At 40.0% G+C, this 12647-nt stretch overlaps 1 protein-coding gene across 2 annotated transcripts in view; it reads left to right on the top strand.

The window, feature by feature from the left end:
• Positions 1-1988: 1988 nt before the first annotated feature.
• LOC149844407 (pentatricopeptide repeat-containing protein At4g04790, mitochondrial-like) overlaps positions 1989-12647 on the top strand; it is a 55765-nt gene continuing 45106 nt past the window's right edge. Inside the window, exons 1-4 of one of the 2 annotated variants that reach the window (XM_089994416.1) lie at positions 1989-2283; positions 3346-3978; positions 5033-5212; positions 6720-6787. In XM_089994416.1, coding sequence (XP_089850542.1) covers positions 2127-2283; positions 3346-3978; positions 5033-5212; positions 6720-6787 — 1038 coding nt within the window. In that variant the 5' untranslated portion in view covers positions 1989-2126. The remainder of the gene's footprint in view (positions 2284-3345; positions 3979-5032; positions 5213-6719; positions 6788-12647) is intronic. The other variant, XM_089994420.1, reaches the window with a different exon arrangement.

Raw genomic sequence — 12647 nt, forward strand, 5'->3', positions numbered from 1 at the left:
TTTCCTCGTGACAGACTTCCTACCTTTCCATCACAAGTAGGCTTACCCTCATCAAACACGTCTTATCCTCTGTCCTGGGATTTCTTATGTCTATGTTCTTGATGCCCACGAGCGTGGAGAAGAAATTCTCCCGTTTGATGGCAGATTTCCTCTGGTTTGGCTGCCATCCTCAGACTAAGCGTCATCTGATGGGTTGAAATTCTCTATTGTTCCCTAGGTGTATGGTGGGTCTGAGAATTCTTGCTCTGAGACTTAGAAGTATTGCTCTTATCGTAAAGTAATGCTGGATGGCGTACCGTCCTGACAATCCGTGCACTCCCTTACTGCATGCTAAATATGGCTCCCTTGAGTCATTCTTTTTTTATCGTCGTCATCATAGGCTTTGTACTTCGCACCTACGTCGCATGTGGCTTAAAGCCATGTCTTTCGTCCTCATGGATGAGGGCGATCCCGGCCCTGCCACCCATCTTTTGCATTGGGCAATTGCGCCCAACGGTGCTTTCTGCACCAAATCTCTTTATCGGTATCTTCTTCCTCCTGGAGCTATCTGGCTACTTGAGCATTTGTTATGGGCTAAAGGCCCAACTCCGCGTTCTCAGTTCTTAGCTTGATTGATTCTGTATGATCAGGTACAGACGAACAACTACCTTAAAAGATGGGTTTTCAGTTTCCGAGTCGGTGTGTCCTGTGCAATGCGGCGGAAGAATCTATCTATCATCTATTTTGGGCTTGTCCCATCTTTGTGGATCTCTTCAAGTGTACGTGGAACAAACTTAATGTCAACGTGCCACAGGACTCCTTCGCACTCGATCTTTTGTGGGGCCCACCGTAGGTCCGCAGTTGCAAGAGATGATGAGTGATATGGAGAACTTGGCTCCTCACTTCCTAGTGGGCTGTTTGGATGACTCGCAACAATGCAATATTTCGTCAAACTCCGGTTGTTTTCAATAAGCTCGTGCATTGCATCTTGGCTGATGTGTACGGAATTTTGCGCCTCTGCTGCCCTGGTCTCCTCCGCCTTCCGCCTCTCTCTCTTCCTCCTGACCCTGACTGAATTTGTCAGAATTTGGTTCTTTTTTTGGCCTTTTGTCCTCATGTTTTTCTGTTTGCTTTCGTGTTTTTCGGCCCTTGGTTTGAGTATGTTGTTTTGTTTGCTCGCGGGCTCAACGTTTGTTGACTCTTTGTCTTAGCAATGTTGATGTTTCGTTCCACTCTCTCTCTCTCTCTCTATATATATATATATATATATATGTAAGCTATACTAGCTCTATTGAGCTGAGCCGAGACAAACACCCCGTGACTTGTTTAAGCTAAAACTGTTGTTTGTGGCTGGACTTGGCAACTATGCGAATCAATAATGAACAAATGAATTTGTGATGAGCTGAGACACGAGCAACTCGTTTGTTCATTATTGATTCTCATAATGAACAAAGACTCTGCTTGCTTCGTTTACCAGCCCTATCAGTACTTCGTACTTTGTACCGGTTCCAACACTCTTATACATTTTTGCTAACTATACTCGGACCCCATAGTTATTGAAAGCTTTTGCTATGTGAGAAAACTTGTTTTCTTGGAAGCCGAAAACTCTTCCCTTCATTGAAAGGAAAGTAAATTTTGAGCAACTCTCTTATAAAATATGATAATCTATTATCTTTAGTAGGAAGCTAGCTTCCTCTTTGTTACTCAAATTGATTTTCTTTTAATTCTGCAAAGTTTTCCTTTCGTTGATTGTCACACTTCCCACTGGCTTCATACATTTTTTTTATTAAAAAATATATATTTTTATAACAAGTTTGCATCTTGGTTTTATATTTGTTTATACGTGGTTTATTATTTGCCCACACATCATATTGCTTTATATGTGTTTCCTTTTCATCCTTTTATGCAATTGCATAATCGCTTCACAACCGTATCCCACTGCCTTTTCACACTCGCTTCCCCACTTCCGCTACACGTACGTATCCATTTCGGTTTTTGGTAAATATGGTCCGATCCCATCTCCCGCCGGCGAGAGTCGCGCGCTTCCCCGCCCACTACGGACGCCGCGTATCGACTGGCCGCATTTGAAGCGCGCGGAGACGATGGTCCGGCGACGGCGGTGGTGAGTAAGAAGAAGGGAGAGACAGATGAGCAAACTCTCCACCCTCTTCAATTCCTCCGTGAAGGCCGCGAAGAAGAAGTCCGCTGCTCCGAAGGAAGCCCTAGACCTCTCCTCCCTCAAAGCCCTCGCCCTGTGGCCAGACTCCCCCACGCGACCGAAGCAGAAACCCTCCCTCCTCTCCCGTAATTCCTCTTCTTCGATCTCTGTTTCCATCTCTCGGACCGTTCTCCCCGCTCCTTTCGGCTTACCTTCTTTTTTGTTGGGGTTTAGTTCCTCTTTTGGTTATTTTTTATTCTTTTTACTTCCTATACTTTGCGAACATTTGTGTTGAATCATCTTAGGGCCGAATCGAGATGAACCTGTGGGGATTGTTTGGATGCACATGCTTATCTGGAACGTGAGACAAGTTGGGATATTGCGTTGTGGAGAACAATAGGATATCCCGGCTTATCCCAATTGTCTGGTTGGGTGGGCGGATCCAAACACCTTGTTTAGCTTTATTTCTTTATCAGCGTTTTGTTTGGAGTATTTCATAGAGGTTTTGATGATTATGCGTCATCAACTCTACAAGTACTTCGAGCCAAGAAGGAATCAAGAATGCTGGCGTCCATAATTTACAATCGTGACCTAGCTAATCTAAGAAAACTTAAATTTTGTTTACTTTCTTTTTGCGTGTTTTATTTATTTATTTTGTATACCATGAGCGCACGCTTGGATATTACTAATTGATCCTGAAGGTGGGATGTCGTGCTGTTGTGTTATTTTCACTTACCGAATTCCCCATCTTATTCCATTTATCTCGAGTCGAATGCATCCAGACAACCCCACTTATCATGCAGTTTATCAATTTATCTTACTTTCCCTTATAAGTGGGTTGTTGGTACTTTCAATTATCCCTCAAAATGCTACCCATAAACTTATGAAGAGCTTTTTACTTTCTCCAACGTTATGCATGTCAATTTGTGAGTAGGCCATGCAGATAGATAGTGTGATATTTGTTCCCTAAATTGTAGTGATTGGGGATTGAAATAGCTGTTAATGATTTCTCAAGGAGTCTTTCATGTCATCATCGGAGGCACCAACCTTGATTTTTTTTTTTTACGTCAGACGAAATTATTATTAGTCATACAACCACTCAAAATTCCTCAAATATGTGTTTATAAGTCAAATTGGTTGGTTGGGATGTTGTCTTTCTCATGTTCTCAACGTTATACATTGGGAGATTTATTTTATTTTATTTTCAGATGGCAGTCCTATGGAGCTTCCTGAACTGCCTTCTTCGTCCTCCAAAAATGCGATGCTGCTGGGAAGCATTTTGGATATCCCGTGGTTTTCAAGCACTCCTTCTACATCAGTTTCACTGCATCGCAAAGAGCTGTTGAGAGGAAGAAAGCAAAAATGGGTATTCAAACATATGCAGAGTCGTCGGTTTGAAAAGTTGATACGAATGTGTGCAAAGAAATTAGGTGCTGAAGCAACACTCGAGGTGTTTAGTAAGTTGGGGCGAGAAAATAGCATCAAAGAATACAATGCGCTAATAGAACTTAGTGTAGAGACAGCACGGACGTGTGCTAATGAAGATGATTCGATAGATCAAATTCACAAAGCTTTACAACTTCTACAGTCGATGAGAGAACAGGGATTTCAGATTGAAGAAGGAAGCTACGGTCCATTGCTTCAGTATTTTGTTGACATGGGCATGATAGAGGAATTCCAGTTCTTTAGTAAATTAATTATGGAGGAAAATCCAGACTCATGTTTCAGGATAGGCTATTATGAGATGCTTCTATGGATTGTTATCGATAACAATGATAAAATTCAGGAGTTGTGCAATTATGTCGAGTCAAATAGGAGCGAACATGATCTTAAGTTAGCAGGTATGCTCTTTGGATTTTTTTTCTTTTGGTCCCACTTTTTTCAGATTTTTAGTGTTTCAATGTTACGTCCTTTATCCACTACATTTGTAGTTTACAAATCTTCTTTAATGATGAGTACAAGAAGCAATTTGGTGTGCATTCTCAGTAAACCATGTATCAACTTTGTGGTCATCTCTAATCGGTCTTCTTGTGCAGGTCTGTGTGTTTCATGTTTCCATGACGTCAGACTGGATATGTCTGTTGACATGATCTGATGATTTGCTTTCATCTTCTTTTTTCTCTTACTAGCATGCGGCTCTTAAACTCCCCAAAATTTAGCTACTGATCCTTCTCTTTGTTTGTGCTTAACTTCTATGCTTGAACGGATTCTCTTCTTTGTCTTACCTGAAGATGCAGATGCTGGGATACATGAATGCCAGTATCCATACAAGCATACAGCTACATATACTTTTATATATATATATGTGTGTGTGTGTGTGTGTGTGTGTGTGTGTGTGTGTGTGTGTGTGTGTGTGTGTGTGTGTGTGTGTGTGTGTGTGTGTAGCTATTTAATCTATGTTAGGAAATCCTATAGTATGGGAAGGAATCTTGCTTTTCCATGGGCTTTTGGAACTACATGGTAATTTTTTTTGGACTTGTTGCAATGGGTAGCCTCACCTTAAGCAATGACTATAATTAAAAGACTTGGTAAAAATTTTTTTTGGATAATCCAAGCCCCCCCCATCACAAACCACACATTGGCTAACCTCTGGTTGGTAAACCCTTGAGGTCCCCCCTGCCCATTAGGGAGTACACCCAGCTTTGACCTTGCGACAAGGGACACCACCCCTGGGTTTCGAACTTGTGACATCCTGTCAACTTGTTGACATTCACAAGTCTCCCCTATCAGATGAGCGGAGCTCTTGTGGGCAACTTGTTAAAATGTCTAAATAGGTATTATAAAATAAATCGGCCTAAAGACCAACAGCAGGTGCATTTTCCTTATTTTAACTTAAGTTGCTAAATTTCATTTGGTACAGTAGGAAGGCTTATATGATCTTACATCCTTTGGCAGAGAACTATTTGTTGGCATTGTGTAAAAATGACAGGAAGAATGAACTTCTGAGATTGTTGGAAGTCATGGATATTACAAAGGTTTCATCGTTGGAGGGTGTGACTAGACTTTTTAACTGCCTTGGAAGATTATCACTGCCGGATCTTGCTAAGAAATGTTTTTTGGCCTTCAAAATGTCAGGTAATTAGCTTTTGCTTTTCCCTTTACCTTTAGGGTTGAGAACTTGAGGTTTATGGTTGCTTAAATGCTATGTGGAAAACCTCTAAAAGATAAGGTCTTCCTTGATACTTGAAATTGCTAATCTAATCCCATAACAGCGTACCTTTTCCCTTTGTAAATTGTTTTCTTTTTAAGAGGGAACATTTTATGTTTTTTTGGTCCAATGTTGTGGTCAGCATGTGGAGTAGTCGTGTATTTCTGTTCTTCTAGATTTATATTGTGCTTCTTCTGTTTCTGCCACACAATTCATGTTTTTTAAGGACTTTCTGGTTTATAGATGCGGAGAGGCTTTCTTCTGAACATGCATGGATTTTTAATATTAGATTTTGAATCATATGGAAGTTTCACTGAAAACTGAATAACATGCTCATGACCTTGTGGATAAGCAACGAGAATCCGTTTTCCACATAATTCAAGGGATTTTATCTGTCCATTACTGTAGACCAACCCACACTACATTTTCCAAGTACTCTGTACTGTTTAACAAATTTGCTTCCACAATTCTCTACTGATCAGATTCAACTGGTTCAGGCACAAAAATAAGCAACCTAGTTTGTTGGCTTATTTTATGCAAGACAGGGACATGTCAAGGCCAGGTCATCACTTAAATTTTTCAAGACAATCCAAAGAAAGGGAAAAAAAAGTCGCCGGTTCTTTATTAGATGATTAAGCTGAGTCAAGGATGGATCTTGATAAAAGCAGTTTGAAGCCAAAATAGACATGGAAACAGACACAAAATATCCTTGTTTTTTCTTCTTTTCTCTTTTTGCAATGTGCACGTGTATGCACATGCATTTATGAGCGTAAACAAATTGATAAGCACCAAATGTGTTATTGCTCGTTTTCCTTGACTTTCTACTTTTTCATTGTAAACAATCCTCAGTTTTAACACAAAAAATTTACCTGTTTTGTGGGTGGTCCATTCTAATGACTTGCATGTTATATCAATTATAAATAATATCGGCTCATATAACTGATTACTAATGTCGTTTTAAGTTTTATTTCATGGTTAGGTTCACCTATCCATGAAACTTTCATCTATAAAATATTGTTCTTTCTTAATGAAGTAACTAGTTACCTACTCAAATATTGCTGTTTTGAGAATCTAGTTACCTACTCAAAGATTTAGTTTAGATCTCAGGGGGTGGAATCCTAAATTCCCAATGAACTAGAAACACTCATGATGTCTTTTTTGTATAGCATACATTTTGTCATCTGTGACATTTTGTTGCATGATCTTTCATCATGGGCTTCTTGGTGCTTTGACCATAGAAAGCTGAGAAAAGGATATCCTTACCTTATGTAATTTATATCTTTATATTGTGCCTAAACTGTCTAAAAATTGCAACTTTTTTTTGTCTTTGTGCAGTGAAAGCTGCAAGTTACTGAACATGTTTTCTGTTGATCATTGGCACATTGATGCTACCTTTAGCTCGTTTGCTGTAGATACTAATTATTTGCCATTCAGCAGGGACAGAAATGGACGATCTATCATCTTTCATTTGCAATTATACCATCAGTGTGCCTAATTTGAAGGTGAGAACATTAAAGAAAACAATTGGTAAACCTCTTTTTTTTCTCCCTTCCTTTCTAGACTGTTTTTCGCAAGATACAACTAATGCTTATATATTCCACCTTGATCTTAAATCTCCTCTGTTGCAAACTAAACAGGATTATGCAATAGTGATTGTATGTCATTTTGTAAGCTTAATTTTAGTGAAACGTTTGGTTAATGTTACTGGCACCATATATAGTACTTGGAGCACTTGATGGAATGTGGATACCTTAAACATTTATAGTATAGGATCACTGTATCAGTCAATATTTCTAGAGTAAGAGCAAAAAGTGCCTAGGCGTTCAGTTGGGGCTAGGGCTGGGAAACAAGCCGAGCCACGAGTGGCTTGGCTCATGTTTGGCTTGTAAAGAGCTCGTTCGAACTCTTAAAATAGGCTTGGCAAGCTGAATATGAACAATAGGTACTCAGCTCGGCTTGACTCATACAAGCTAGTTATGTAGTAAAAATATATTTTAGGCATATTTATGTCTTTTTTTGTAATCCTTTCTTCCAGCTCTAAAACAATTTATTTTTTCTATAAACAAGCCAGCTCGAACTTGGCCTGTTTAACTCATGCTCATTATAAGCTTGGACTCAGCTTGGCTCAACACAAGGATGATCCAAGCTTGAACACTTCAAGCTCGGCTCATTCAGCTCGTTTACCAGCCCTAGTTGGGGCAGGGTTTGGCTAGGTGTGTTAGAACATCAGTTTCCTCCTGGGCTGATCTGCAAAAGAGAGAAAGATGAGAAGAAAAAGGTAGAAAGAAGATGAGACGCTGAGTCGATTTTACTGCACACGTAGCCTGGTTTAATGTATTTAAGCATTAGGTATTAGGTTACAACTTAACAAGTTACAAATTACATGCGTGCCCCAGTAAACACGTCAATAGGATTTCCCAGTTTGAGCCCCAAACTGGATCCAAGCCCAAACTGCCAAACTGGGTCCAGCATACGGCACTTAATACTCTCCCTCAAGTTGTGCATGGTCTTGAACCATGGACAACTTGTTCTTCAGGAACCAAAATCTGTTTTTCGTCAAACCCTTTGTAAACAAATCCGTCACTTGGTCTTCTGTAGAAATGAAATGAGGTTCAATCTCTTTGTCTTCAACCTTCTGTCGAATGAAATGCTGCTCTATCTCAATGTGCTTTGTCTTACTGTGAAAAATAGGATTAAAGGATATGTTAATGGCACTTTGATTGTCACACAATAAAATAGACTTGGAAATATGTTCTTCCAATTCATTCAACAAATGCCTCGTCCAAGTAGCTTCAGCAGTTGCAGCAACCATTGATCGATATTCAGCCTCAGTACTTGATCTGGCCACTGCTTTTTGTTTTCTACTGCTCCAGGATACTAGGTTCTCCCCGAGAAAGATGCAATATCCGAAAACCGACCTCCTTTCATTAGGATCTCTTGCCCAGTCTGCATCACCGTAGACCATGACATCATGCATGCTTCCTTTTTTTCAACTTTTCTGATACACCAACCCATCTCCAATAGTACCTTTTAAGTATCTCAACACCTATGTCACATGGGTGCGGGTGCGAGTGCGGGGATTCGGCACTTCCAAAAAACCCGGGTGCGGGGGTGCGGCAGGGGCAAAAATGTAATATATATATATATATATATATATATATATATATATATATATAACATGCGTTTTTTTTTTCAATTTTTGCAGCAGTCAGCAGCTGACAGACAGCTGCTGCAGCTGACAGACAGTTGCTGCAGCTGTCAGTAGCTGACAGAACAGCTGCTGTCAGCAGCTGACAGCTGCTGTCAGCATAATTTTTTTTTTAAAAATTTCGCAGCCCATTTGGGCAAATTTTTTAAAAAAAAAATCCAAAAAAAATGGACCTTAATGATCCTGGGTGCGGTCAACGCACCCAGGATCGGGTTGACCATACCCGGTGCCGCACCCGCACCCGCGTCGAGTCGCGTCGACGCGGGTGCGGCACCTTGCTAGCCGAATCCCTGTGACATAGCTCAACACCCTCTTGACTGCATCCATATGCCCTGTTCGTGGCTCATGCATGAACTGCGACACTTGATTGACAGAATAAACAATGTCAGGGCGAGTAAAGGTAAGATATTGAAGCATGCCAACTACACTTCGATATCTTGTAGGATCCGGGTACAAATCTCCATCCTGTGAACTGAGCTTTTGATGTAAGACACTCGGTGTAGACAAAGGCTTGCAGTCGTGCATACCAAATTTCTTCAATAAATCTAGTGTGTATTTATGTTGTGTCAAGGTCTAGTAACCATCCTTCCTGTCTACCTCGACTCCAAGGAAATAATGCAAATCTCCCAAATCTTTCATCTTAAACCTTTGACTTAATAGTCCTTTTATTTCTTCAATGTGATTCATGGAGTTCCCTGTGACTATAATATCATCAACGTATATCAACAACAAGGTGGTTATGCCTTTATCCTTGAAGATGAATAAGGAGTGGTCTAAGAGAGATTTACAGAACCCATGCCTCTGTATTTCTAAGGAGAAACTCTCAAACCACGAGTGTGAGGCCTGCTTCAAACCATATATGGCTCTTTTTAGTTTGCATACATATGTGCTCGGGTCTCCCTCAGCATATCCTGGAGGTTGTTCCATATAAACTTCTTCCTTCAAGTCTTCATGAAGAAATGCATTTTTGACATCTAACTGACTCAATGCCCATCTATGTTTGGCGACTAAAGACAATATAATTCTTATTGTCCCCATTTTGACCACTGGACTGAAAGTCTCATCATAGTCCTGCCCATATTCCTGTGTAAATCCCTTTGCAACAAGTCTTGCTTTGTATCATTCTATAGTGCCATCGGGTCTGTATTTGATTTTATAAACCCACTTGGAATCAACAACATTTCTGTTAGGAGGTCTGGCAACAATTTCCCATGTCTGACATTTATGAAGCGCTTCCACTTCTTCATTCATGGCCTCAATCCATTTGTTTGATTTCACATCATGATGAAACCCTATAGGTTCATCATGCTTATCAACCTGAGACAGAAAAAGTTGAAGATCCATAGAAAAATTATTGTAGTTGACCCATCTGTCAATAGGATGTCTGATTCTATTCGAACTCCTCAGGTTTCCAACAGGCATAGAAGTATCTGATCCAATGTGAGGAACAGTGGGAGTACCTTTTTCTCTTCGCACATACACATACCCTTTAAATTTTTCAATAGGGTGCGATTGTGGGTCTGCCCCTTCTTCAGTGTATGAAGCTCCACTGACTTGATCCCCAGATTGAGGTAAGCATACTTGGCCTGAGTCAATATTATTTTGGTCAGCCAAGTTTGTTTCTTGAGTACACTGAGGTGAGCAATCACCATAAGTATCTGCAAATAATTCTGCATTCATCCACGGATGATAAACTTCTTCTCTGGGAATCCTTTGACTAGTATTAAATGATACATCTTCAAGATTATTCTCGTCAAACACAACATTCCTGGAAATCTTAATACGCTTAGTCATGGGGTCATAGCACCAATAACCTTTATAATCATCAGCATATCCCACAAATCTACACTTGGAAGCCTTTGGTTGGAATTTGTTCCTAAGAGAATCATCAATATGAACATAACAAATGCATCCAAACACCCGCAGAGCATTATAATCGGGTTGAATGCCGAAAAGAGAACAGAATGGTGAACTATTTTGCAAAACTGTCATAGGCAAACGATTTATAATATAGACAGCTGAATGGAATGCTTCTGTCCACAAACTAATGAGAAGATTACTGTCGTGCATCATGCTCATGGCCGTTTCAACAATATGCTTGTGCTTTCTCTCAGCGATCCTATTTTGTTGTGGTGTATGTGGATAAGACACTCTACGCTTTATTCCATTACTTTAGAGAAAATCAGTAAAATCCTTCGATGTATACTCACCACCTCCATCACAATGAAAATGCAAAATATTGGTAGAGAAATGGTTTCGAACAAAGGCCTGAAAGTTGCGAAATATGAAAAAGGTTTCAGACTTATGTTTCATAAAGAATATCCAAGTATAACGAGAGTAGCTGTCAATAAAGATGAGATAATATCTGCTGCCAGAAGAAGAGCATACGGGCGCAGGACCCCAAACGTCTGAATAAACAATTTCAAAGGATCTTGAAGCTCTTTTATTTATAGAATCAAAAGGAAGTACATGACTCTTACGCATCTGACAACTGAAACATTTTTTATTACTGTTCTCAAGGGCTAAGCTTGATTTAGGAATTAATTTGCTTGATACAAGTTTCTCAAGAAAAAAATAACTGCAATGACCAAGACGATCATGCCAAAGACTTGGCTTATTATATTTGGAAAGACTAAAAACAGACTCAGGACCTGACTTAGATGACTCAGACTGAAAAGACTTAGACTTCAATAAGGGCTTCAAGACGGGACTGGTACGCGCAAATGGATCTTCCTTGAAGATGTACATATTTCCTTTTCGCTCCTCTTCAGCGAATGTCCCTCGTTTGAAGATCCTTGATATACACAGAAGAGGGAGTGAATTCAACATAAGAATGTGTATCATCAACAAGTTTAGACACAGAGATGATGTTCTTTTTTATGTTAGGAGCATGAACAACATTTGACAAATTGATAGATGATTTTGACAAAGGAATGATTGCATTACCAATGTGAGAAATGTGATGGTGAGATCCATCTCCAGTAACAATACTATTTTTACCAAAGTAAGAAACCGAGTTCGAGAGCTTACCAACATCGCCTGTAACATGGGTTGCTGCTCTAGAATCAACATACCATGATCCTTGATCATTCTATTTCAAGTGTAACCCAGACAGTGCGGTCAACAAAAGTTGTTTCACCTCCCCATCAGACTTGGTAACATTATCTTCCTTTCTGCTCTCAGTGTTTTGCAATTTGCCTTTATTTTGAGGATTAAACCAATAATTTGCCTTAATATGTCCTTTTTTATTGCACAGGTAACATGTCGGGACAACTCTTTGAGTTTGGTTCTTCGCATTAGAGTTGAACGACATATTGGGTGTGGGAAGCAAACCTGGACCTGCAAATCTGCCACAACCTCTTCCTCCTCTGAAGCCATTTCCTCCACGTCCACGACCAAAGGAGAACCCAGTGGCTAAGACATCTTGGGAGTCAGATTGAGCACTAGAATCTTCAACGATACCTTTCAATGACATTTCGTATTGTAGAAGTTTTGCTCGGAGGTCTTCAAATGTGGGAAGTACGGGCAAGCACAATAATGATGTCACCAATACATGATAATCTGGGCCTAAACCATTCAATGTCTGTTGCACTTTATCCTTGTCCGACACTTCACATCCAATAATGGCTAATTGATCTGTAATGGTCTTCATCTTATTCAAATAATCCATGATAGATAGACCACCTTTCTTGAGAAGCTGAAATTCTCGCTTGAGGAATAAAACTCTTTCCTCAGATATCTGAGAGTATGTCTCTGTCAACTTGTTTCACAATTCCATCGCTGTGCAGTCATCAGAGATAGCAACTAGTACTTCCTGAGACAAGGTAGAGGTGATGCAGGCAATTAATGCATGATCTTTTCTCATCCAAGAGACATAATCCGGGTTGCGAACATGGTGAGTAGATGCAGCCTCATGAGCGTGTGTTTCCTCCTTTGTAATGAACTCTGGTGGGACTGGAATTGATCCATCTAGATGACCAAAGAGATCTTGGCTCTTGATAAAAGGAACTATTTGCCTCTTCCAAGTCAGGAAATTGGAGTTATTTAATTTTTCAGAAACAAGTTGACTAAGGAAGTTTGATGACAAACCAGACTGGGATGGAAAAGAATCCATGGTTACGAGACACGAGAATATAAAATGGAAAGCACTCTAA

Source organism: Nuphar pumila, chromosome 2, assembly GCF_984573655.1.
Source record: "Nuphar pumila chromosome 2, dmNupPumi1.hap1.1, whole genome shotgun sequence".
Classification (NCBI taxonomy): Eukaryota; Viridiplantae; Streptophyta; class Magnoliopsida; order Nymphaeales; family Nymphaeaceae; genus Nuphar; species Nuphar pumila.